Genomic DNA, 24,487 nt, shown 5'->3' with positions numbered 1-24,487 from the left:
TGTCCACATGTCCGTGGTTAAGTGGACATTGGGTACAACCGCATTTTTCAGGACACTGAGGACACTTTATCTGACGTTTCTGTACAGTCTCGGTATCGCCTGCCTAGTGAAGTGGAATCTAGATGGGATTTGGAACCGGGGACACACTACCTCCATCAATTGCCTAAATCCCACTGCACTAATGGCTAATACCGGATGCACGTCTAACACCTACATAGCAGTCAAGGCCTCAGTTACACGTTTTGCTTCAGGATGACTGCTGTCGTACTTCATCCTCCTCGCTAAGGACTGTTGGAGGGTCAATTGTTTAGTAAAAGTAGTGGTGTTCCTACTTCCTCTCTGGGATGATGAACGACTCCCAGCAGCAGCAACAGCAGCAGCGGCAGCAGGAGGCGTAGCAATGCAGGATCCTCCGGAGGAATCCCGTATAGGAGAGTCAGTCATGCCAGTGACATGGCCTGCAGGACTACTTCCGATCCTGACTAAGGAGGAAATTGACGAGGAGGGAGTTGACTGTGTGGTTTGCAGGCGCTTGGATACAATAGGACAACGGGATTTAGGTGTCCCTGGACTGCTTATGGTCTTAGCCAAAGTTTCTGAACTTGACAGTAACTTTTTATGAACGCGCTGCAGGTGCCGTATAAGGGAGGATGTTCCTAGGTGGTTAACGTCCCTACCCCTACTTATTTCACCTTTACATATGGTACATATGGCAAGACAGTTGTTGTCCGGATTTGGATAGAAATATTGCCAGACCAAAGAGGTGGAATGTTTGGTCTTCTGCCCAGGCATGACCGTGATGGGCTTTTTCATCCCACGGACAACTGTCTCCCCCGGAGCCTGATTTAAACAAACCACATCACCATCAGAATCCTCCTCGCCAACTTCCTCCTCAGCGCCAGTTACACCAGTATCCTCATCCTGTTATACTTCAACAGTGACATCTTCAATTTGCATATCAGCAAGTGGACTGTGGGTGCTCCTTTCAGCACTTGCAGGGGGCGTGCAAATGGTGGAAAGAGCCACCTCTTCCCGTCCAGTGCTGGGAAGGTCAGGCATCGCAACCGCCACCACACTTGGACTCTCCTTGGGGATTTGTGATATCTTCTTAGAACGCACAGTTCTTCGCTGTGCTTTTGCCAGCTTAACTCGTTAGATTTTTTTAGCGGGAGGAGGGATTCCATCGTCATGTGAAGCTGAACCACTAGTCATGAACATAGGGAAAGACCTTAGCCGTTCCTTGCCACTCCGTGTCGTAAATGGCATATTGGCAAGTTTATGTTTCTCCTCAGATGATTTAAATGTTTTTTTCAAGGTCATTTTCCTGAACTTCGTCATTTGGGATTGTATGTGCCCTCTACTATGACATTGGGCATTGGCCTTGGCAGACGACGTTGATGGCATGTTATCGTCTATGTCATGACTAGTGGCAGCAGCTTCAGCACTAGGAGGAAGTGGTTCTTGATCTTTCCCTATTTTATGTTTATCGGAGAAAGTTTGGTCCTCCATTTATGTTATATTGATATATACGTGCGGCTAAGGCGCACACAAACACAGAAAATAATTTTTTATTTTTGTTGGAGAGTAGTGCACTTTGTGGGTTACACCACCCTTTAAGAAATGAGCCAGCCGGCTCTTTACTTATGGGACACAGGCGCACGCTTGGCGCTGCTCCTTTGTTGATGCACGTGCAGCTGCAGCCCACACAATTCACAAAGACAGAAAAAAAAAAGAAGAATTTGGGGGTTACACCACCTTTTAACAGACAGACAAACGCTTGGCGCTGCTGCTTTGAGGATGCACGTACAGTGCAGACAATTCACAAACACAGAAGAAAATGTTTTATTTTTGTTGGAGTGCACTTTGGGGGTTACACCATCCTTTAACAGACAGACGCACACTTGGCGCTACTCCTTTGTTGATGCACGTGCAGCCACAGTGCACACAATTCACAAACACAGAAAATATTTTTTTATTTGTGTTTGGAGTGCACTTTGGGGGTTACAGCACCCTTTAACGGTCAAGCCAGCCGGCCCTTTACCTATGACACAGGTGCATGCTTGGCGCAACTTTGTCGATGCACGTGCGGCTACTGCGCACACAATTCACAAACACAAAAAAATATATTTTTTTATTTTGTTTGGAGTGCCCTTTGGGGGTTACAGCACCCTTTAATGGAAACAAACACAAAAAAATATATTTTTTTATTTTGTTTGGAGTGCCCTTTGGGGGTTACAGCACCCTTTAATGGACAAGCCAGCCGGCCCTTTACTTATGGGACACAGGCGCACGCTTGGCGCTGCTCCTTTGTTGATGCGCGTGCAGCCACAGTGCACACAATTCACAAACACAGAAAAAATATTTATTTTTTTTGCACTTGGGGGGAGCACCCCTGATGGACAGAGCACCCCATGGACAACACTACAGCACCCTTTTAGGACTGGGACACTGCACAGGACTGTGGAGTGGACACAGCCCCTATGGACAACTGACTGCACAACACAGTCCAGCCAGCCCCTATGGTCTTTGGAGGAGTGGACACAGCCCCTATGGACAACAGCAGCACAGCACAACACAGCCAGCCCCTATGGACTTTGGAGGAGTGGACACAGCCCCTATGGACAACAGCAGCAAAGCACAGCACAACACTAAACTACACTACACTACACAGCCCAGCCAGTCCTAACTTCCACCCTCCCTCTTCACTGTCCACAGCCGAGTGAGAAAATGGTGCCGACGCGGGTACCTTATATAGAATCCAAAACCCGCAAGACCCGGAAGGCGGGATGATGACGTTTTGCCTCGATTTCAGATCAGAGTCAGGCGGGAAAAGTCGAGCCTGACTCGGATCGGGAGGGCTCGGGGGGGTTCGGATTTCAGAAATCCGAACCCGCTCACCCCTATTTTGGACTTTATCAAAGATCGGGGGGGAGGCTTAACCTGCTTCCAGAACTGGGCAATAGCTGCCTTGGTATCAATAAACACCATTCATGGCTAATAAAATATCTATGGTGGGTGGGAACATCATCCTAAACATACATTTTTAATGCAAAAGTTCTAGTCAGGAGTTTCTAGCTTATTTATAGATGCAATGTGACAAATTACAAAATTTGTGTTTTTATTGTATACTATGCAAATGTTTTTGGTAATTTGTGCGATAGATGAAAAGGATGCCATTTAATTTGCCATCTCAGGCAGCAGAATGGCCATGCAGTAACCTACTACCTACCACTGCTTAAATTACCTAATCTTTAAAGATTCTAATCCTTTTGACAAATAACAGCACTGACTTAATCTCAATATATCTGGGACTCTAGACCATACAGCAAATACATATAAATATAAAAACTACATACAACAACTAGTTACAGGTACTTTGTTACAAATAGTGCTTTATTTATTATACGAATTCCCCATTCCACTTAGTGATCTATACTCAGAGCTACTTACTTGCGGATACCTGCAGCTTCATCTGATTCATACTGGGCAGGCCGTTCCTTCAGCAATTGGCGGATTTCTTTCCAACGGTCCTCTAATTTATTCTTAAAAGGATCCAGCTCCATGCGGTCCAACTGTAGAGGTGAATCATATAATACAGACACATATCTGTATACAGGTGTTTATATGTACGTTATAGCTAGCATCCTATACATCCACAACATTCTATCCATGGCAACCTTTCTTAAAATATATAGGCCAACCCAAATTGTAAATGTGGATTGCCATAATAAGCATAATCATATATTTTAAGACCAATGCAATGAAGCTCAGATATGACTTGCGTGAATACTATTTTCTGCTATTTGATCAGATCTAAGTGTTTGCAGAAATGTGAAGATCCACCATATTTTAGCACAATTCACAAAATGTAGCCACTTTCTGCAGTACAGATAAGAAAAAGGACAGATATACTCTTCTCACCCCCTAAAAATACTGAAATGACAAGCAGATGCATATACTCCCACCAGACAACTGACATCTTCACGAGTTGCAAACCTGCAATGTGGTTTTTTCAGGAGGGCACAAAAACAAATGGTAAATACGGCAGATTAAATAAACATTTGGTTGACTAATGTTATAAATTATGGTATATATAATATATAAATGTTGGAAAGCAAAGTGATATAAACCCCTTTTATTTCCCAGAACAGTGCCTGCATTTGTTGTAAGCAAGGTTTTATGTCAGGAACTAATATGGTCAGTCCGGTTTGATGCTACTCGCTAAAGAGGCATGACTACTTGATCTTTAGAACTGACTATCAGGATTCCTTGCATGGAGGTATGGACTTAGGAGCTCACTCAGACCCGCTCACAAGATGCGTACGCTCGCTCCCAGCATATGCAAATTCGGCAAAGTGACGGTATGGCAGGCGATCGCACGGCAAGGCATATGCATGCCCACTATGTCTTGGCGTGCGATCGCTTTGTGTATGTAAACACCCACCAGCCTATCTTAAGACGCCCACTTGCACACGTCATCTCCACGAAGTGTATGTACCATCAGTACATTGGGTACCATCGGATGCGATCGCAGCGCTTGAGGCAGACCATACTCTACCACAAGCACTTCAGTGTGAAATACAACCAGGTGACGTGTACTATGACGCTGCCTGTTAATTATGTACGCCTCCGCAACAGCGTTAAGACGCTCAGGCACGCCTGTGTTTGCACCTCCACTCCGCAGTTTCTAGCGGCCTGCCCCTGTTACCACCCACAAACGGCTTCTCCTGTCACTCATTCTGCCGGGCAGTCTATGCGCAGCGAGCGAACTCTTCCCGATCTCTCTCACTGGTTCACACACGTGTACTGGGATGCGTACGCAGAATGCGAAAATCGGCTAGCTGAGAGCGAACGCTTCTTAGCGACTAGGTCTGAATCGAGCCCTTAGTTGCTAACATCACTCAGGCTATGGTCCCATGTGAGTACCAGACATGACCAGTAGAATGAAACTGACTGACCAAGGTGCAGATGGAATGAGCAATAAAGCACTAAGGATACTGGTGGCTGCAATGTATAAGTGTGAATGAAACACAAGGGGCATGGGTATGGGATGCCGGCGCTCGAGATACTGGCGGTCATAATCCCGACGCTGGCATCCCAACAGGGTTAGGATACTGACACATGTCAGGTAAGTATCCTAACCATACCCCTAACCCTCACCGATCCCTAAATTTAACCTCCCCCTAGTGCCTAAACCTAACCCTTGCCCCCTAGTGCCTAACCGTAACCTCAGTACTTAGCATTGAGATGCCGTGCCAGGATTCTGACTGGTGTCAGGATTCTGGTGCAGTCATTGTGAGCGTCTGCATCCCAGCTGTTTGGATTTTAACTACCTCCTGCACAAGGCACATTAGATACTGAGAGACCAGTGGTAACATCCAACGGACCAAGGACTGCAGGTGATATCTTGCGGCAGGGATAACGAGAGTTGGAACCAAATGTAGGAGCCAAGATGTGTCAGAGTAGTAGGGCCAGCTGAGACTAAAGCTGGGTACACACTGTATAATATAATGTACGAGATATCGTTCTGATGCGGATTGGAACGTTATATTGTACACATTGTATAGTGTGTACAATCCGATCAGTCTTTAACGATGGTCGTTCATCCCATCATTTCAATCTGCTGTTCTGCACAGCAGATGGGGCAATGCAATGAATGACGCGGTGCTGTTACATGCAGCATGTAATGATACATTTACACATTGCGCTGTCGCACACCAGATTGTGCAATATGTATAGTTACATCGGATCACAACGTCGCTGGGAAAGCACATCATATATTGTGTACTCAGCTTAACATTGTGCCAAAAGTCTGGTACACAGAGCAGGCTCAAATAGCCAGCCGGGAGGACCACGGGGTGCCAGGGTCAGAACTATGGGAGACAATGGAGGCGCCTGCCTGCCCCAATTAGGGCTGTAACTATGTACCCGGAGTGTACCGTCACATCCGCCCAATACATGGCACCCCTTCCCAGCACCTGAGAAGCCACCATACACTAGTGGAGAACTCCATGTCAGACCACCAGCTGTTGCCTTGGTCTATCTATAACCTGTCTGCATGCAATTGCTACATTACAGTGTCAGCGGCTGTGTCCGGGGGGGTGCACCAAATTATAACTTGCGTCAGGGATGAACTTACGCCACTGCAGGGTGCACCTAATTATGCTGGTGGTAATGTGACTGCAGTTATAAAATAGTCTTCTGGCTGCGCACCTGCCGCTAAAGCAGAGGAAAGATCTTTATGTTTTCCTCTGCTAAGGATCAAAGTACAAGATGGAAGATAAGATGTCGGGTCTGGTGTGTAAGAGAATACTTCTTCACAATTACCATTTTATTTGTTTTTTATACTAGCTTAAATCTGAAAATGTTGTATATATAACATGTCTTTACAGCTATGCGGATGTTGGAGTCATGCAACCATTGAAAATGAAAAAGTTGCTTGAAATAAGTAAAAAATAAATAAAAGAAATTTACCAACAAGAAAGCAAAAACTTATTGGTAGCTGATTTTTACTCTGTGCTTTAGTCCCTGGTGCTACATAGGACCTGATCCAGAGTCACACGTAATGCCAGTGGGCCTGATCCAGAGTCACACGTAATGCCAGTGTGCCTGTTCCAGAGTCACACGTAATGCCAGTGGGCCTGTTCCAGAGTCACACGTAATGCCAGTGGGCCTGATCCAGAGTCACACGTAATGCCAGTGGGCCCGATCCAGAGTCACACACAATGCCAGTGGGCCTGATCCAGAGTCACACGTAATGCCAGTGGGCCCGATCCAGAGTCACATGTAATGCCAGTGGGCCCGATTATGGGCGCCGAGAAGGGGGGGGAGCGGGTACAGTTTACCCGGGCTTGCTAGAGGGGCCCGGCTGGGGCCCGTGCCCGGCGTTGCCCCCCCTCCCTCACAGCAGCTCAGCACACAGCTTGTGCCGGGCTGCTGTGTGAGACTGCTCGCGGCTGCTGCAGCAGCCGGCAAGTCTCCTATGGCTGTGGGGGGAGCGATCAAACTGATCGCGCCCCCCCCCCTGCTTAGCACTGGGCTGGGGGGCTTACAGCGCCCCCCTCCCCGGCGCGCATTGCCGCTGTGCGGCGCTGAAAAAGTGATTATTATTTATTTTTTCCAAGGGGACGTGCCCACGCCTCCCGCAATTAGGCCACGCCCCCTCCATTACCAGGGCCCGGCCAGGCACTCAACAGCCCTGGGCCCGATCCAGAGTCACACGTAATGCCAGTGGGCCCGATCCAGAGTCACACATAATGCCAGTGGGCCTGATTCAGAGTTGTATGCTAATGCCATTGCAGCTGCTGTGCGAAAAATATGCAAATGTCGCAGACACTGACTAATGTATTGAGACGCCCACCTGCAGCTTTTCAAATCCAAGCAACTGCATACAAAGACACAGCATCGGTCGCAGAACCTTTGATAATCTGAGTTGCTCTTTGGTCACTCAGAATGGTCGCGTGTACTGAGATGCTGGAGACACTTTCACTGCGTATGGGATCACAGGCGCAGGCTCTGACATGCCCTGAAAACATGCCTGCATTTTTAGCTGGCACTTCCCATTACCTCCCACAAACGCTCCCTGACTGTCAATGACACTGCGAGTAAATAGTGATTGCGAGTGACTACACTAATGTACATTGATGCATGTGCGACTCAGACGCATGTGCAGCTTTCCAATTATCGCTCAACTGCGTAAACATCACAATAGCGTATAATTCTGGATCAGGTCCAATATTTGCACAAATAGATAATGTTTTTCATATACGCAAGCGTCTAATAAAGGCCTAATTTATCAAAGAGTGTTATCATTTACAACAAGTGATAAAAATTGTTGCGTATGATAAATGGTGCTCCAGCCAATCAGCTCACGCCATTTTTCTAACTGATGACAGTTGGGAGCTGATTGGCTGGAGCACCATTTATCATACGCAACGAGTATTATCACTTGTTGTGAATGATAACACTCGTTGATAAATAAGGCCAAGTCACTAAAGAGTCACAGTGGATGCGTCCCATGACGTGTATGCACAGAGGCAGTGTTGAGATTGAGACGCAAGGTATCCAAAGGGTCTTAAAAATGTGCTAGGCATTCCTGGGCAGTGGTTATTCAGACACTAGAATATGGTCCGCCTTATGGGAGTGTCGTGGTACTGGCTGCAAACTCAGGTGCTGAATCGCTTACATAGGAAGCCATACTCTGACGGAGATTCGGCACCTAGCTTGGTGCTGGTGCAGGTTTGGATGGTGCGACAAGCGATACTTCAGCATCTAAAGATGCTGAAAGTGGGCGTCTGACTCTTTGCACATGCAGATGCACAACTGCATACCAGGGAAAGGCTTCTCGTGGTATTTTCATATAGTCGCACCAGTGGACGCGGCATCATCCGTCTCCGAATGAGGCCCATTGTTACCTGTTCCCTGTCTCCAAGAATCTATACTTTATACCATCAATTAGGAATTATTGTAAAGAAATGGAATTTCTCCAGCAATGAGCTCAGCATTTATATAAAAAAATAAGCCACTTCCAATTTGCCCTAGTGCTAGAAAGCTGCATATATTCTATTGTGAATGAAAATGACACATACATGGACTACATGATCATAACTAACCTACTCTGGGAAAACATATACAAATTACTGCACTACTAACTCAATTACTCAAGTATCATTGTTGGGCTAATCTTTCACAGTTACTTTTAAATTTGTTATCTTAGCAATACAACTTACAACTTGCTTTAGTGTCCAGCTGCACTCAGTATGAACTATTCCTTTATTATTCTGTCACCCAGAAAAACTAAGGGCCTGATTCAGACCCACTCGCGAGCGGCTGTCCGCTCGCAAGTGGGTCGATGGTGTGCACTGCGCATGCGCACGACGGAGGGAGCTCCGTCGTGCGCATGCGCGAGACGCGACGAGCGAAGGACTTTCCTTTCGCTCGGAGTGTCTCACCAAAGGGGGCGTGCTGTCGATGTTGATTGACAGCACGCCCCCTTTGGTGGGCGTGCCTCCCAGACGGGGGCGTTCCCAAGGGAACGCCTACCGTCAGAAGCCGGCCCCACTGACATCGCTAGTGATGTCAGTGGGAGTGATTTTGGCTCTGATAGAGCCAAAATCACTTCTGGCCTTGCGGTTGAGAAACTCAACCACAGGCTTCGGCTCGCAGTGGTGATGGTCGCGATGGTCAAGACCATCGCGACCATCAACCTGCACGCTCGTATATGCTGTGGGTGGTGACCCACAGCTATACGAGCGTCCAGGAGGACGCTCCATAATTATGGAGGTGGGCCCTGATTCAGAGCGAGCGCTCTGGTCAGAGCGTCCGGCTCTGAATCAGGGCCTAAGCCTCCACCTCTGGAACTCTCTCCCTCTCCCCATCAGAGGGCCTGATTCAGACCCGCTCGCAAGTGGGTCGATGGTGGTCCAGTGCTCACGCGTGAGCCCCGGAGCGAGCGCAAAAAGCACTCGCTCCGGGACTCACTACAAAAGGGGCGGCTCTCGATGTTGATCGACAACTCGCCCCATTTTGTAGGCGTGGCGGGGGGGTGGCTTCACAAATGGAGGCGTTCCCATGCGAATGCCTGCCGTTTGTGGGCGGCCCTACTGACATCCCTAGTGATGTCAGTAGGTGGACTTCCTGCTCTAATAGTGCAGGAAGTCCACTGGGGCTTGCGGCAATGAGACCCTACCACAAGGGTCTCGTCGCAAGCCCGTTGGTCACGATCATCGCGACCATCATCATGGCCGCTCGCAGAAGCTGTGGCTGGTAACTCACAGCTATGCGAGCGGCCAAGAGGCCGCAACACAAAAAAAAAAGCACACGCCCTGATTCAGAGAGAACGCACGCTTTTTGCGAGCGGCTCTGAATCAGGCCCTGACTCTCCACCTTTCTACAATCATTCAAACGGGCTCTCAAGACTCACTACTTCATTAATGCTTTCCACTCTTCATCATAACTTGTGGCTACATGTTCCTTCCTCCCCGTCTACCCCATCTGTGTCACACCTGTTTATCTACCCCTCCCTTTTAGAATGTAAGCTCTTACGAGCAGGGCCCTCTACCCTCTTGTGCGTCTCCTTACATTACATTCATCTATTTCTTACTCCCCACTAGGGCATCTAACACTTGGTTGCTTATGCTCTGTTGCTTATGTGGGTATTATGGTCGCTAATGTAGCAATGTATATAATCCATGTCCTTGTCATGCATTGTATTGAATTGTACTGTATTGTAAGTCACTGGTCAACTTTTTGTTTATGTACTTTGTAAGGCGCTGCGGAACATTTGTGGCACCATATAAAGTAATGATAATAATAATATACATGAACTGACTCACTTTACTCTGCATTTCAATGTTGATCTTCTCCAGCATTTTCTGCCAGTCCTGCTCCTGCCCGCTCACTCTGCCCAGCAGCTCCTGCATCATACCGCTCAGTTGTTCAGTGGTCTCATCAAACCGTGCCTGACTCACATTATCTTCCACTGCAAGCTTTTCTGCTTGCTAGCCAGCCAGGGAGAAGATTGGTAGAATGAGAGAAGCATGACAAAGATAAAATGATAGGCAACATTATACACATATATATAAAAAACAAGGAAAAGAGAGGAACCAGTATTATAGAACTAGATGGGCTCATATGGTATTTCTCAATTAAGTACTAGCATGCTGTGCCCGGTGTTGCCCAGGTCAAGGAATTAACAGCACCACATATTGTTTACCTACCCCAATACACAGTCCCCTCTCTTTTCTCCCTCTCCTCAATATAGCCCCCCCTTCATACACTCTTCAATACACAATCCTCCACTTCACTCACTGACAACATTATACAGCCCCCTCTTCACTCACCGTACCTAATAAACAGTCCTCTTCATTCAACATACCTAATACACAGTCCTCCTCTTCACTCACCACACCTAGTACACAGTCCTCCTCTTCCCTCACCATACCTAATGCACAGTCCTCCTCTTCACTCACCATACCTAATACACAGTCCTCCTCTTCCCTCACCATACCTAATACACAGTCCTCCTCTTCCCTCACCATACCTAATACACAGTCCTCCTCTTCACTCACCATACCTAATACACAGTCCTCCTCTTCACTCACCACACCTAGTACACAGTCCTCCTCTTCACTGACCACACCTAGTACACAGTCCTCCTCTTCACTCACCATACCTACTACACAGTCCTCCTCTTCACTCACCATACCTACTACACAGTCCTCCTCTTCACTCACCATACCTACTACACAGTCCTCCTCTTCACTCACCACACCTAATACACAGTCCTCCTCTTCACTCCCCACACCTAGTACACAGTCCTCCTCTTCCCTCACCACACCTAATACACAGTCCTCCTCTTCACTCACCACACCTAATACACAGTCCTCCTCTTCACTCACCACACCTAGTACACAGTCCTCCTCTTCCCTCACCACACCTAATACACAGTCCTCCTCTTCACTCACCATACCTAATACACAGTCCTCCACTTCACTCACCATACCTAATACACAGTCCTCCTCTTCACTCACCATACTTAATACACAGTCCTCCTCTTCACTCACCATACCTAATACACAGACCTCCTCTTCACTCACCATACCTAATACACAGTCCTCCTCTTCACTCACCATGCCTAATACACAGTCCTCCTCTTCACCCACCATTCCTAATACACAGTTCTCCTCTACACTCACAACAATATACAGCCCATTCTTCACTCATTGTCCCCAATATTCAGTCTTCCTCTTTACTCACTTACAACAATATACAGACCCCTATTCACTCACTGTCCCCAATACATAGCCCTCCTCCACTCTCTTTGGAATTGTTCAACAGGTGCCTATTAGCATAAGGTAGTATAATGGGCTTCTGTGGGTGCCCGCAACTACAGGCACTTTGCATGCAACTCAGAATAGCCCCAGGGGGTGTCTATCCCCTCCCAAAAATGGTTCTCCCCCTCGGGTGTTGTTTCCCCTTCCCCGTTTTTATGATAGAGGTAAGTGTGTGTGTGTGTGTGTGAGTGAAGCAGCATCCGATGCTCCTCCATGGGAAGCTGTCGCTCAACCATGCCATATCCCAGGGCCACAAACCCAGCCTATTATAGGCTAAGAGGAGCAGCAATTAGCATCTTCATAGCCTCTCAGATGTCAGTGTCTGATGCTCCATGTGGGGTTGCTCTTTGTGCAATTAAAATACTGGCTGAGTTACATGTCAAGTATTCACTGTTTTGGCACCTTACAAACTGCTTAGTTTTTCCTAATGGCAGCACTGTCCTGTATATACTGTGTATATTAGTTGACAGTGATAACCTACAGCAGAGGTTCAGAAACTCTGCCATTACAGTTCAGGTTTTAAGGATCTCCAAGCTTGAGCACAGGTGAATTAATTAGTAACCATCTTGGCTCAAGCATCCTTAAAACCTGGACTGTAATGATGGAGTTTAGGAACCTCTGCCCTAGAGGGATAATACAAAATTGGTCCTTTCCTTTCACACTCCACCTTATTATGAATATTAATGGTTTGTAATAATGTTTTTTGTCTTATCAGTGTGAACTTGAAAAGAGGATTATTGGCAATTACAACATTGCTGACATACAAACTAGCCCAGGAGCTGGGCACTTAAAAGTTAATGAGTTAACAAAACTTAAGCTCCTCCCCTCTGCAGCCTCTCCGCAATGGCTCTTCAGTGAAAACTTAAGCTGCATACACACGTATAGATTTTCTGTCCAACCATCCAACTAGTTGATTGGTTGGAATGAATATCTGGTAAGGTATGAAAGCAAATGGCAATCAGCAAGTTGCTCCCAAATGCTTGAAAATTGACAAAAACTGTTGTTTGAACAAATTGTTTAGATCAAACATTTAACAAACTTGTCTGAACGTCCATTTTCATCTGTTTTCTGGCATTTAGGAGCAAATTGCTGATCATCAGTTACTCCTATACGTTACCAGATTTTCATTCCAACCAATCAACTAGTTGGATGCTTGGACAGAAAATCTTTACGTGTGTACCCAGCTTTACAAAGCCCCAATGATAGGGTAAACAGTGGACCATAAGGCGCAAATTTACACTCCAAGAAACATTCAGAGATTAATAATTGTATTTATATGGTGCTTTTCTCCCACAGGACTCAAAGTCGCTTAACAGACATCAGAAAAAATGGTACATTGTTAAAGGATTAGGTATTGCAGAAAATAGAAAACCACATGGAGATAATAAAAAAAAAACAGGACCTAAAGAGCACAATAAACATTAACTGAACCAATAAGCGTAAGGGCAGGAAAACAATATTCCTCAAAAGGAATCAAGGAATCTGTGATATTGAAATAAAATAACTACCAAAAATCTGCATCTCTCTTTCTTCCTATTGTGGACACTGCAACCATTGGAATGTTCCAAACCAGTCCCTATGGGAGGATACGGCCAGAAATAGATCTGTGCAGCACCTTTTGCTGAAAGAAAGCATCCTTACATACAAAAATGTTAAAACTGTAAAATTTGGTAAAATTATAGACCTAAGATTAGGTTGCTGTTCGACACAGAATGGGATTGAAATGCCGGTGGCTCAAATCCCAACAGCGGATGGCAGACATGAGGAGATCCCGGCTGGGGTAGGTAAGTATACTAACCCTCCCCTGTCATCCCCCTAACCCTCCGTTAGTGGTGCCTAAGCCTAACCTCCCCCTCAGAGGTGCCTAAACCTAACACCCCCTCCCTGCACCCTAAACCTAACGCTCTCGGGGGGGGTGCCTAAACCTAACCTCCCACCGGTGGTGCCTACCCCTAACCTCCCCTCGGTGGTGCCTAACCCTAACCCGCCCTCCTAGGGGTGCCTATCCCTAATCTCCCCCCCAAACCTAACGCTAACCCCACTAGACTCCCTATTAATAACCCTCCCCACTGCAGTTAACGCTAAGGGCGCCCCGGACTTACCTTTGTTTGGGCTGGCGTCCTCAGCGTTCCGGCGTTGGGATTAACATAGGTGTCGGTATTTTGACGCCTATGTTACATCCCTTGCCTGGATTCCGCTGTCGGCATTGAGGCCGCCAGTCTCATCACTACATCCCGTTTGACACAGCTAATTGGCTGGGGTCCCATGATGCACAGCCCATGAAGCACTCACTCATCTGGTAGACTGAGCGGAGATATTTTTGGGAACTGATTGTTCTGAGCTGAAGAAAACTTGATGGATTACTTCTCTAATCCTCCTAACAATTATGAGTTTTGTTGCAAGCAATATCTTTTCTGCATGTCATAAAGTACAAGCAGAGAATCTGACTTTCAAAAACCAGAAGATCTTTTCAAACAGATCTTCAATGATGCAATGTAACCATGTCTCACAGGGGCCTAACTAGGTATTTGAAGACCCCATAAAAAAAGTTTAAAAGGACCCCTATGCACCACCCAATGGTGAAAAAGTTATATAATACATGTAACTTTGACAAGGGCCTCAAAACAGCTGCACCCCTTGCAGCTATGGTGCCTGAGAATCCAGATTGTTTCAAAGAAAAGATCAATACTCTGATTGATATGAAAATTAAACAAATTTTGGCTAACAATATGGTTAAAAATATGACAGCCCTGTGATCATGGAATATCAAAAAAGGTGACATATGATAACGTTTCCAATTCAGAAAAGCTCCTTGCAGAGGAGGTGGCCAAAGGAATACTGTCATCCATGTAAGGAACAATGGACCTGATTCAGAAATGTACGTAAACCCGATGGTGTTTTTTCTCTTTTTTTACTTTCTGGGGTAGCATGGCTATAAGTGGCAATAGATAAATGAATTGACTGAAAATTCTACAACTATCATTGCATCCACTAAGCGTGCCTGTAGATCCTTGTGTCTTGAGCAGAACCAATTCTCATTGCAATTTAAGCGAGATGCCATCATGCTGATCTCTGGAAGACCACACATTTTTATATGCTGGTGAAAAGACAATCCCCACGCATAACGGTTTGTTTGCTCAGGAAATAAACCTCCCAATTTTCCACTCCTTTTGTCACATTTGTATTTGTCTTTGGAACCGTCTGAAAGCTGGACGGCCTAATATAATTCCTGCTCATGGACTAGAACAGAGATATAGGAGTGTATTGGAGTGCACTGTGTGTTAAACTGGTAGGGAAGATTTGGCTGCTGGTGACTGGAGTCACTGGTGACACAGCTGGAGTCTTGATGGGAACCAGAGGATAGGTGCTTGAGGCACACAGGTGCAGGTATATAGAATAGGGAAAGCTTTAGTACATCAACCAGGCTAGAACCAGTAGAATTCTGGATCACATGGAACCCGGAGTAGCTCTGGACCAAAGTACTGAATGACAGGAATGGGACCGGAATGCTGGACAACCATAATGTGACTGGAATGCTGGACAACCAGAATGGGACTGGAATACTGGATAACCGGAATGGCACTGAAACACCAGAATGGGACCAGAATGATGGATCACTGGAATGGAACCGGAGTACTGGCACCAGCAGCGCAGCAAGGTGGCAACTGCACCCGAAGTCTCAAGGCAAAGATAGAGAACCCGCAGGAGTAGCACAAAGCTAGGCTGCAGACACTATTGCACTGGCACCGATAGTCTCAAATTAAAATCCTTTTATATCCCCAAGTCATCAAGGATTGGCTACAGGCGTCAGGTGATGGAATACTGGTCTCCTGTTGGTGGGGATCTGGTCACCTAATCCAGATGTCATGGCGGCGTCCAGCAGCCGGAGCCGGGTAGGATGCCACTCGTGGACACCGGGGAAACCACTGACAGCTACAGAGAGAGGTAGTAGCTGTCACAGCTGGACAGATGATGCCTGAACACGCTGAAGATCTGCCATGGAGCAGGAGCATGGAGTCAGCTAAGTGACGTGGCAGCAGGGCAGAGAGAAGTGGTTTGTGACACCTGGAATGCATATTGCTGAAATTGCTGGAATATATATTTCCTCACATTTAATGATCTTGGCTGATACCTGCATTACAAGGGAGATTTTGGTTCCGTCTCGATGATTTATGTAAGCTGTAGCAGTGACAGTGTTTGATGGACTATGGACTACCCTGCCCTTCAGGAAAGGTTGAAATTTTACCAGAGTTATTGTCACTGCTTTAAGTTTAGGACCATAAATGGGCATCTCTGACCTTGAAGATAAAGGTTCAGTGTCCCAACTCCCCATCCTTGACTGCAATCTACAGTCACAATGGTTCAGTACCAGATGGGGAAGCACCAGCCCCTGTTCAAATTATCTGCTCTCAACCACCACAAGAGAGATTGTTGGTTGGACATGGAAACATTTGACACAATATTGTTTTGAAAAGTCCAGGAATGGAAGCATCACATAATGCATTGCATCAAAAGTGAAGACCATTTTCTCCAATAGCTTCATGCATAAAATAACAATTGTTCTTTTGAGATTCAAGATAACTCCCAAAAATATGGATGGTGAACACTGCGCTGAGGGGTAATCAAACTTGATTTTTGAAAATGTATGATCCACCCTTGAGACACAATGATTATAGTCCTCCCAAAGATTGATAGAAGCACTGTCTATAATTATAGGCAAAATACATAACTGAGACCTGGGTCTTGGTCTTGGTTACACAATGCAACTTTGCTTATCTCCAGTAACAGGGGTGATGATGAATATCTTCCAAATTAGCAGTTAAATCCTTACAACACATTTTTCTCCTGTGCAAATGGTTGTTCATCATAAGAGTATCTCTATTATACCTCTTACACAAAGGTCTGGAAAGGAAGCTATTCATTGGTCTTGTAACAACAGAAGATGGGCTCCACTTCATCATTTCTGGGTGCAGGTGCATAACTATTCAACTGAGCAGTTTAAAAATGATCTGCCTCTAACCCCTGAATGGGCGCTTTTTGGTATTTCTCCAAAGGGCCAAAATATCTCTAGAGGTGGTAAAAAACTGCTGCTTGCAATTAGTGCGACAGCTTCTAAGGCTATTTTCCAAGTATGGATACACCCTGAATCTTTGTCCTTATTTAAGGTCATACTCTTTTCTCTTTTCCGGATGGAATGGGAGAGAGTGGTGTTGGAGGGAGATAAGAAAGTGGAACAGTTTTTGGGTGTGTGGGAAAGCTACATTACAACTTTATCCAGTGCTGTTAGATCTCAACTCCACGGCTCATTGTCCAATTCTGTTTGGTATATGTCCCAAATGATAGAAGATGATCCTCCCATTGTCCTCTAGTTTTCTCCTTTTCAGTTGGTTATGGGGAATTTAAGGGGAGGGTGCGAGCGCAACTCTTTTTTTTTTTCTTTTCGTTTTTTTCTCTTTTGACTATTGTTTTTATCGGTCAATATTGCTATATATTAAGATGATGGTATCATATAATGTCTCTGTGAATCTTCATCGCCCTAAGGTTATCCTTAACCTTTGGAATGTTTTGTTTCCAAATCTCATATTGTAACCAAAGTCGTTTCATTTGTTGATATTGTACAACTACTTTTGTGTTATACCTTTTCTGACAATGTGATACACTGATCATCTATTGGTCATATGTAGCTGTACATTCTATTTGTCATATGCTGCCGTAACATTCATTGCTTCAATAAAAATAAATGACAAAAAAGAAGATGGGCTCCACTGCAGACAAAGCTGAGCGTTCTACAACCCTGTTCTTTGCTCATCAAAGGCTTTGGAGGACTGGTGCAGGGGGCTACCTACCTTTCTACCCCTCTGTTGTAAGTCATGTCGGCTAAATATACCTCCTAGATGTAGAATTGTAGGCCGGGATGTAACAAGAGTGAAATCTTTAACATTTTGCTCACATTGCATTCCCCAGAAGGGAGAAATCTCTTTCATTCAGTGTCTTGACAGATAATCGTATCAAGTTCTGGAAAAATTAGCATATTTTTATAAAAAAGCTGAGACTCAAGTATTTTTGGACTTAATATCAGCATTCCAGACATCAACCAAAGTGCACATCTAGCAACTATGGTTCAGGCTGAGACAGTAATAAGGCCTGCACCCAGGACTGCCTTGCCCAAGTATCCTGATGTATTCCTGATGAATAAAGGTGGCAACTCTACCGTCTGCCTGTCAGACTGTAACCCCTCAATGTCCTGTTCTGACCATATATCAATGGCTTTATTGACCTATTCCGATGATAAATGGATCTTAATGCAGCATCAGCGCCACATAAATAGATTACTAAAATATCCTCAAATGTTTGGCCCCTACCATACTTGAGGGGCGGAATTTGGAATGGGTATTGTTAGCGATTGGATAAGCTGTTGTGTCCACCTTAGGTGGAAATTCTCAGCTAGTGATCTTGTTAGATGACAAAGCATAAACTACAAGATATTTCCATGGAATTTGGGATTATTTGATCTGGGTTTGGCCAGTCCTACCCAAGGAGTTCCTTTGTACATGAAGCGCTGCAGCAGCCAAGAATAGTAGAAGTAAATAAAATAATGTAAAATAAAGTGTTTGTGTTTGGCTGCCAAAGGCTACTGATTCCTTGGGCCCTTAGTTATAAACTGGGGAGCAACTGCTGTGGGGCTGTACAGGGAAGAAGCTTAAGCAACCCATTTGTGGGTGGGTCTAGCATGTGAGATGCACCCACTCACAGGAGCATGGCATAGCACCCAGCAGCTGGGACTAAAGACTTCACTACTGTATTAGGATGGCGGGACAGTCCCATAATAGCTGCATTTTTAGCAGCATGTATGTAGATGCTAAAATGGAACACAAAAAATGAAAGCGCTATAGCTTTATATTGTACATCTCTCATGTAAATAACACATAAACAAAATCTATTTTCTGTCATAGGGATAGATGTATGAAGAATTTAAGTTTGACATAACATCAAGTCATCTTATACACACACATTCCGCAGCACATATCCAAACCCACTGCTCCATGCTCCTTCCTCACCATCTACCCCATCTGTGTTGCCCCTGTCTGTCTGCCCCTCCCATTTAGAATGTAAGCTCTCATGAGCAGGGCCCTCATTCCTCACGTGCTTCTCCTCCCCCTACTTATAGTATCTTTTACTCCTAACTCCCCAATTGGCACCTAACACTTGGTTGCTGAGACCCTGCTGCTTGTGTTATGCAGCTATGTGCATAAACCATTTCCTTATCCTGTATTGTTTTATATTACTATTAACTGTTTTTCTTGTGTGCTCATTTATGTACTATGTAAGGCGCTGCTGAACCTTTGTGGCGCCAAATAAATAAAGGATAATATTATTATTATTATTATTATTATTATTATTATTAAGTCCCACAGTAGCAGTGTCCCCAATAGGAAAAGAAAGTGGTACAGTTAGCAGGGGGAAATAGGCTATGAATATTTCTTTGCATGTTATCTCAGAGGCCAGGGTCGAAACTAGGATTTTTGTCACCAGGGGCAAAACAGTAATTTGGCGCCCCCCCCTGGTAATTCCCCCTGCAGCAGTGCCCCTATAGTAATGTCCCCTGAGGTAATGCCCCTGTAGTAGTGCCCCTGTAGTAGTGCCCATATGATAATGCCCCCATAGTAATGCCCCTGTAGTAGTGCCCATATTGTAATGCCCCCATAGTAATGCCCATATATTAATACCCCATAGTAATGCCCCTGTAGAGCCCATGCTCCCATATTAATGCCCTTGTGGTAATGCCCATGCCCCCATTATAATGCCCCTGTGATAATGCCCATGCCCCCATAACAATGCCCCTGTGGTAATGCCTCTGTAGTGCCCATGCCCCAATAGTAATGCTCCTGTAGTGCTCATGCCCCTGTAGTGCCTATGCCCCCATAGTAATGCCCCTGTGGTAATGCCCATGCCCCCATAGTAATGCTCCTGTGGTAATTCCCATGCCCCCATAATAATGCCCCTGTAGTGCTCATGCCCCATTAGTAATGCCCCTTATTGCCCATGCCCCCATAATAATGCCCCTGTGGTAATGCCCATGCCCCCAATAATAATTCCCCTGTGGTAATAGTAATGCCCCTGTGGTAATGCCCATGCCCCCATAGTAATGCCCATCCCCCATAGTAATGCAGCTGTGGTAATGCCCATGCCCCCATAATAATGCCCCTGTGGTAATGCCCATGCCCCTGTGGTAATGCCCATGTCCCCATAGTAATGCCCCTGTGGTAATGCCCATGCCCCCATAGTAATGCCCCTGTCATAATGCCCATGCCCCTGTAGTGCAGCTTATTAAAAAAAAAATACTTACCTTGAACCCTGCTCCTGCATCCAGCGTCGCGTCCACTCCGCCGGCTGCTCCTCGGCACTATGGGGGAGACGTCATGTGCCCATGGGGAGAGCCGGAAGCTGGAGTTCGGGAGAGAACTCAAGCCTCCGGCTACACCGAATCGCTGCAGAGAAGGACCCAGGCGCCCGCTGGTAATAAATATTACCAGCGGACGTCTGGCTTGGAGCCTCTCTGCAGCGTCAGGCTGGAGGTCACTGGCACCGGGAACAGCGGCTCACCCGGTGCACGTGCACCTCCAGCCCCCCCTAGTTGCGGCCCTGCAGAGGCTGACCATAAATGAAAAAGAATGTGAAGCCCTACAGGGCTATATGGCTATCTAAGGCTGTTTCCACCAGTACCTGTTACATTACAGCGAATAATGGTAATGTGTCCTCACTAGGGCTTATTTCAAATGTGTGCGTTTAGCCAAGTACTGCAGCACACAGCCACCCGGAGCTTACCACGTCTATCTCCAGATCTGTGTGTTCCTTGTCCACTTTCTTCTCATCCAGTTTCTCCAAAGACTGGTACAGGATCTGATGAACAAGACAATGTGTGATGCACTGTGATCATCCAAAAAAGGATGCAGGTGAAATGTAGAAGAGGGAGTGTGGGGGATTTAGGAGTAGCTAAGTAGGGGGAGAGTTTGAAAGAAAAAAAGAGAGAAAAGAGCTAAACAGATCATGATGGGAAGCCAAAAGGGTGTAAACGGCAGTGATGTAATTAGGGGTGTGTGAGCGGTGCCACGGCACAGAGCGCAGTGCCCTGTGGGCGGCACCGCTGCTCACCTATGGCCTCTGCATATGGCTAGCAGGGTGCCTGGAACGGCCAAGCGGAATTGCTTCCTCAATGCCGCTGGACTCTCCAGGAAGGCACCCTGCAGCTTTACAGCCCCCCGGATCATACTGAGGATGCTCCGATCAGAGCTGTAATTACTGGGGCTGCCAGTACAGGTGGCAAAAAAAGCCCTGCTAAAGCCTTGGTAAATAGGAATAGAGGATGTAATAATAAAATGTTTAAGCCTTCCTCACATTGATGTGCTCCTGCTTCTGCTGATTATCCTGGATTAGCGATTCAGTGGTCTTGTTTAACCGCCCACACTCTTCCTGCAGCTGCAACATTGTGTGCTGGATATGACCAAGGTGTGCCTCGTCCTGAGAGAGCAAAGTAAATTGTTTAGAGATTATGGAAAACAAAGAGACATGAGAAAATCTAAAGTGAGTGGTTTGGATAATCAAACTAAAATGAAATGCCCAAATCCTTTCTCCTGGTCAAAAAATAGTAGCCCAGTGCTGGACAAATTCCAGGAATCAAAGTAGCCATAGTAATGATTATAGCTCCAATGTCACTTCAAATTCGAAAAGTGGTTGTAGACAATAAAAGTCGTGGTCCATAGACATGGTTACCAGAGACTATTGGGACTATGCTACATGTTCAGTTACCTGAATCAGAAGCTGAGATACCTTCTTGCCCTGTTGCCTGGCTATGTAATCAGTCACCAGTTCCTGAAGCTGTCCATACCTGCAAACTGGCTGGCAGACCTTATCAAATATATAAATGCTGCAAGCTAGACAAGTTATCTCTGCCTAGGATGTGGCAGTGAGGACAAGTAGCTGAGACTTTGTACCAACTTGGGTTCAGGTAATAAAGTGGCAGTGAGAATAGATATACGGGCCTTCATGCCATCCTGGGTTGAGTTCTGGCTGTAAAGTGGCAGTGATGACAGATGATGGATGAGTCTTCATGCCATCCTGTGCTAAGACTTCAATGACAGTGAGAGGTTGTGGGTGGCTGTAAGATTGTTGGGGGAGACTCATGGCAAAGATTGTTGAGAAGAAACATGTTATATTCTGTAGAAATTATGGGAAGATGTCTGTAAGAGAAACAATAGATCACAGGACAGTTTAATCTGTGTCTATAATTATTAGTATGTTACAATAAGGAGTGATTGAGTCTGATGGCCATTTATAGGGCTAGAAAGGAGTTTTGTTTTCCCTACTGATTTGAAAAAGTAAAAAGTCTCTTTGGCAAATTTTATGTTTTCTTCCTCTGGATCAACAGAACTCAGACTCTTTTCATTTCGATGGAACAGTGTATATTCTCAACCCTATGAAGAACTAGCTGTTGCCCGATTGTTCGCCCACAATGAAATCGCTTCTGTTAACATTTTTGTTATTTCAGGTGTTCTAGTTGTATTGCTTTGCATAGGGACCCTGTCGCTGGAGTGGCCCACATGACCAGCTGCGCTATAAAGACTGGTGGCAGCAGTGCCTTCACCCACCACTCACATCAATGTCACTGTGCACCCTGTGAGCAGACTGCTACGTAGCCTATCCTATTCAAGTGAGCGGACTCAAAGCACCTCTCCCCCCACCCTTACCGGCCGTGCGCATGGTTCCACTCCTATCTATTGCATTGATAATGCTAATACACTTTGTTCAGCTTTATCGTGATGGATCGAGATGAAACAAAGTGTACGCTATTTCCAATACAAAATGAGGCAGTTTTCATGAAAATGGGTTCAGTAGTTTTTCCGCCAACTTGGAACAAACAGACACAATGTTCTTATTATATCAGTATAGATGTAACCTTTCACTTGCCAGGTTCAACCAAGTGTAAGTAAAATTATGTAAAATTTCAGTTCAGTTAAATAAATGTACACTAATTGCAGAAAACTGTAGTTTATTTAGTAATTTTTACAAAGTGCTATTTCATAGAAAAAAGCAAATAACATACTTATAAGGACATTTGTGTAAACTAGTTAGTTGCTGTTTTGCAATAAAAGTTGACTTAAAGCAAAAGACGCAGTGTGTTATCTGTTGGCTCTGGGAGAGAATGTGTTAAAATGATATTTGAAATTCTGATTTAAAACACTCATACAGTAGATAGAATGCTTTCTGTTGTACGCCATATGCAGACAACACACACAATTAGTGAAAACTCATCAACTCAGTGGGTGTAGATCGCCACCTTGTGTCCATTGTTTGTAGCAATGTTCTGACCTGTAGGTGAAGGGATTCATCAGCTACTGACTGCTCCATACTGGCTTTTCCCTGCTTCTGCTTCTCAAGCAGATCCTCCTGTCCCTTCTCTATGTCTTGATTGTTAGCACTTGGTGACAGAATGGGACATTCACATCAAATAATCTGTATTCTTCAATTACACAACTCTAAGGAATAGTTTTCTCTACTCTAATTGAGGTACATAACACTGCAAAACAGCAACTGGAATGAATATTAGACACGAGGGTGAAGAACCAAAGTTTTGTTTAGTGAAACTCCCCAATGTACATCTACAGCTACCTGTACTCTTCTCACTCTTTCATGTACTTTTTCCCATCCTCATTCGTTCTTTGGACGAGATGTAACGGGGTCCAAGTTTTCTGTGTGAGACAAACTCAAACCTTCTCGTACATTTAAAGGTCCATGTTTGTCTCACCATTAGGCAAATGTAATAGCCTATGAACTGAGTTTGAGGCTATAACATTTATGGGAGTCCGATGGGGTGGCTGCATGCTAGGGAGCACTGAGCAGACTGAAAAATAAAATTGTACTTCACGGTGTGTGAGTCTTGTCTTTATAATATTTCTTTTGCAGGTGAACTAGAGGTATCAGTGGGCCCTTAATATTTATTATTATTTATTTATTATTTATTAATACCCCATATGCTGGTACTTGTGGTTTTCCAAGTACCAGCATGTGGGGGAGACTTGATGGGACCCCTTTTCTCCAGCAAAAGACAATGTTATTATTTACATTTTTTAACACACATTCACACTATCAATCCGGAACCTGGTGGCCAGGGGTGCCGGTGATAGTTCCAGACTATCAGCCCAGGCCTGGGGTGCCCTGGCGAGAGGAAACCCTTTATTGGGGGGGTCCCCACTTTCCCAGGGTTCCCATGTCTGGGCTGATTAGCATCAGGTATAATGTTTTTGGCCTGGGGACCCGGTGAAAGGGTTTCCCTGTCTGTGGCATTATATCCCCACTAGAAAGAGTCTGGTGCAGGTTATGGAAATTCCGGGGACCCCTACTCACTTTGTCCCCTGTATTTCCACAACTAGGACTGGCTCAACAGAGCCTGGTGCTGGTTCTTAAAATACAGGGGACCCCTACACATTTTATCCCCTGTATTTTAAAAACCAGGACAAGCTCAACAGAGCCTGGTGCTTGTTCTTAAAATACAGGGGAACCCTACGCATATTTCCCCTACATTTTAAGAACCAGGACAGGCTCAACAGAGCCCAGGGCTGGTTTTGCTTGTGGGGAAGGGACGCACGTAATTTCTT

The 24,487-nt window shown here is 45.5% G+C and overlaps 1 protein-coding gene across 1 annotated transcript in view; it reads right to left on the bottom strand.

Annotated features, from left to right (window-relative positions):
* QRICH2 (glutamine rich 2) overlaps positions 1–24,487 on the bottom strand; it is a 119,704-nt gene that overhangs the window by 44,676 nt on the left and 50,541 nt on the right. The window contains exons 7-10 of the mRNA XM_088482743.1: positions 21,231–21,353; positions 20,661–20,735; positions 10,335–10,499; positions 3,451–3,572 (exon numbers count right to left, since the gene is read on the bottom strand). Coding sequence (XP_088338869.1) covers positions 3,451–3,572; positions 10,335–10,499; positions 20,661–20,735; positions 21,231–21,353 — 485 coding nt within the window. The remainder of the gene's footprint in view (positions 1–3,450; positions 3,573–10,334; positions 10,500–20,660; positions 20,736–21,230; positions 21,354–24,487) is intronic.

The sequence above is a fragment of the Taudactylus pleione genome, unplaced genomic scaffold (genome assembly GCF_031769625.1).
Source record: "Taudactylus pleione unplaced genomic scaffold, aTauple2 ptg000290l, whole genome shotgun sequence".
In the NCBI taxonomy this organism is placed as follows: domain Eukaryota; kingdom Metazoa; phylum Chordata; class Amphibia; order Anura; family Myobatrachidae; genus Taudactylus; species Taudactylus pleione.
The sequence above is the reverse complement of the archived record's forward strand: the minus strand, read 5'-3'. Positions and strand labels throughout refer to the sequence as shown.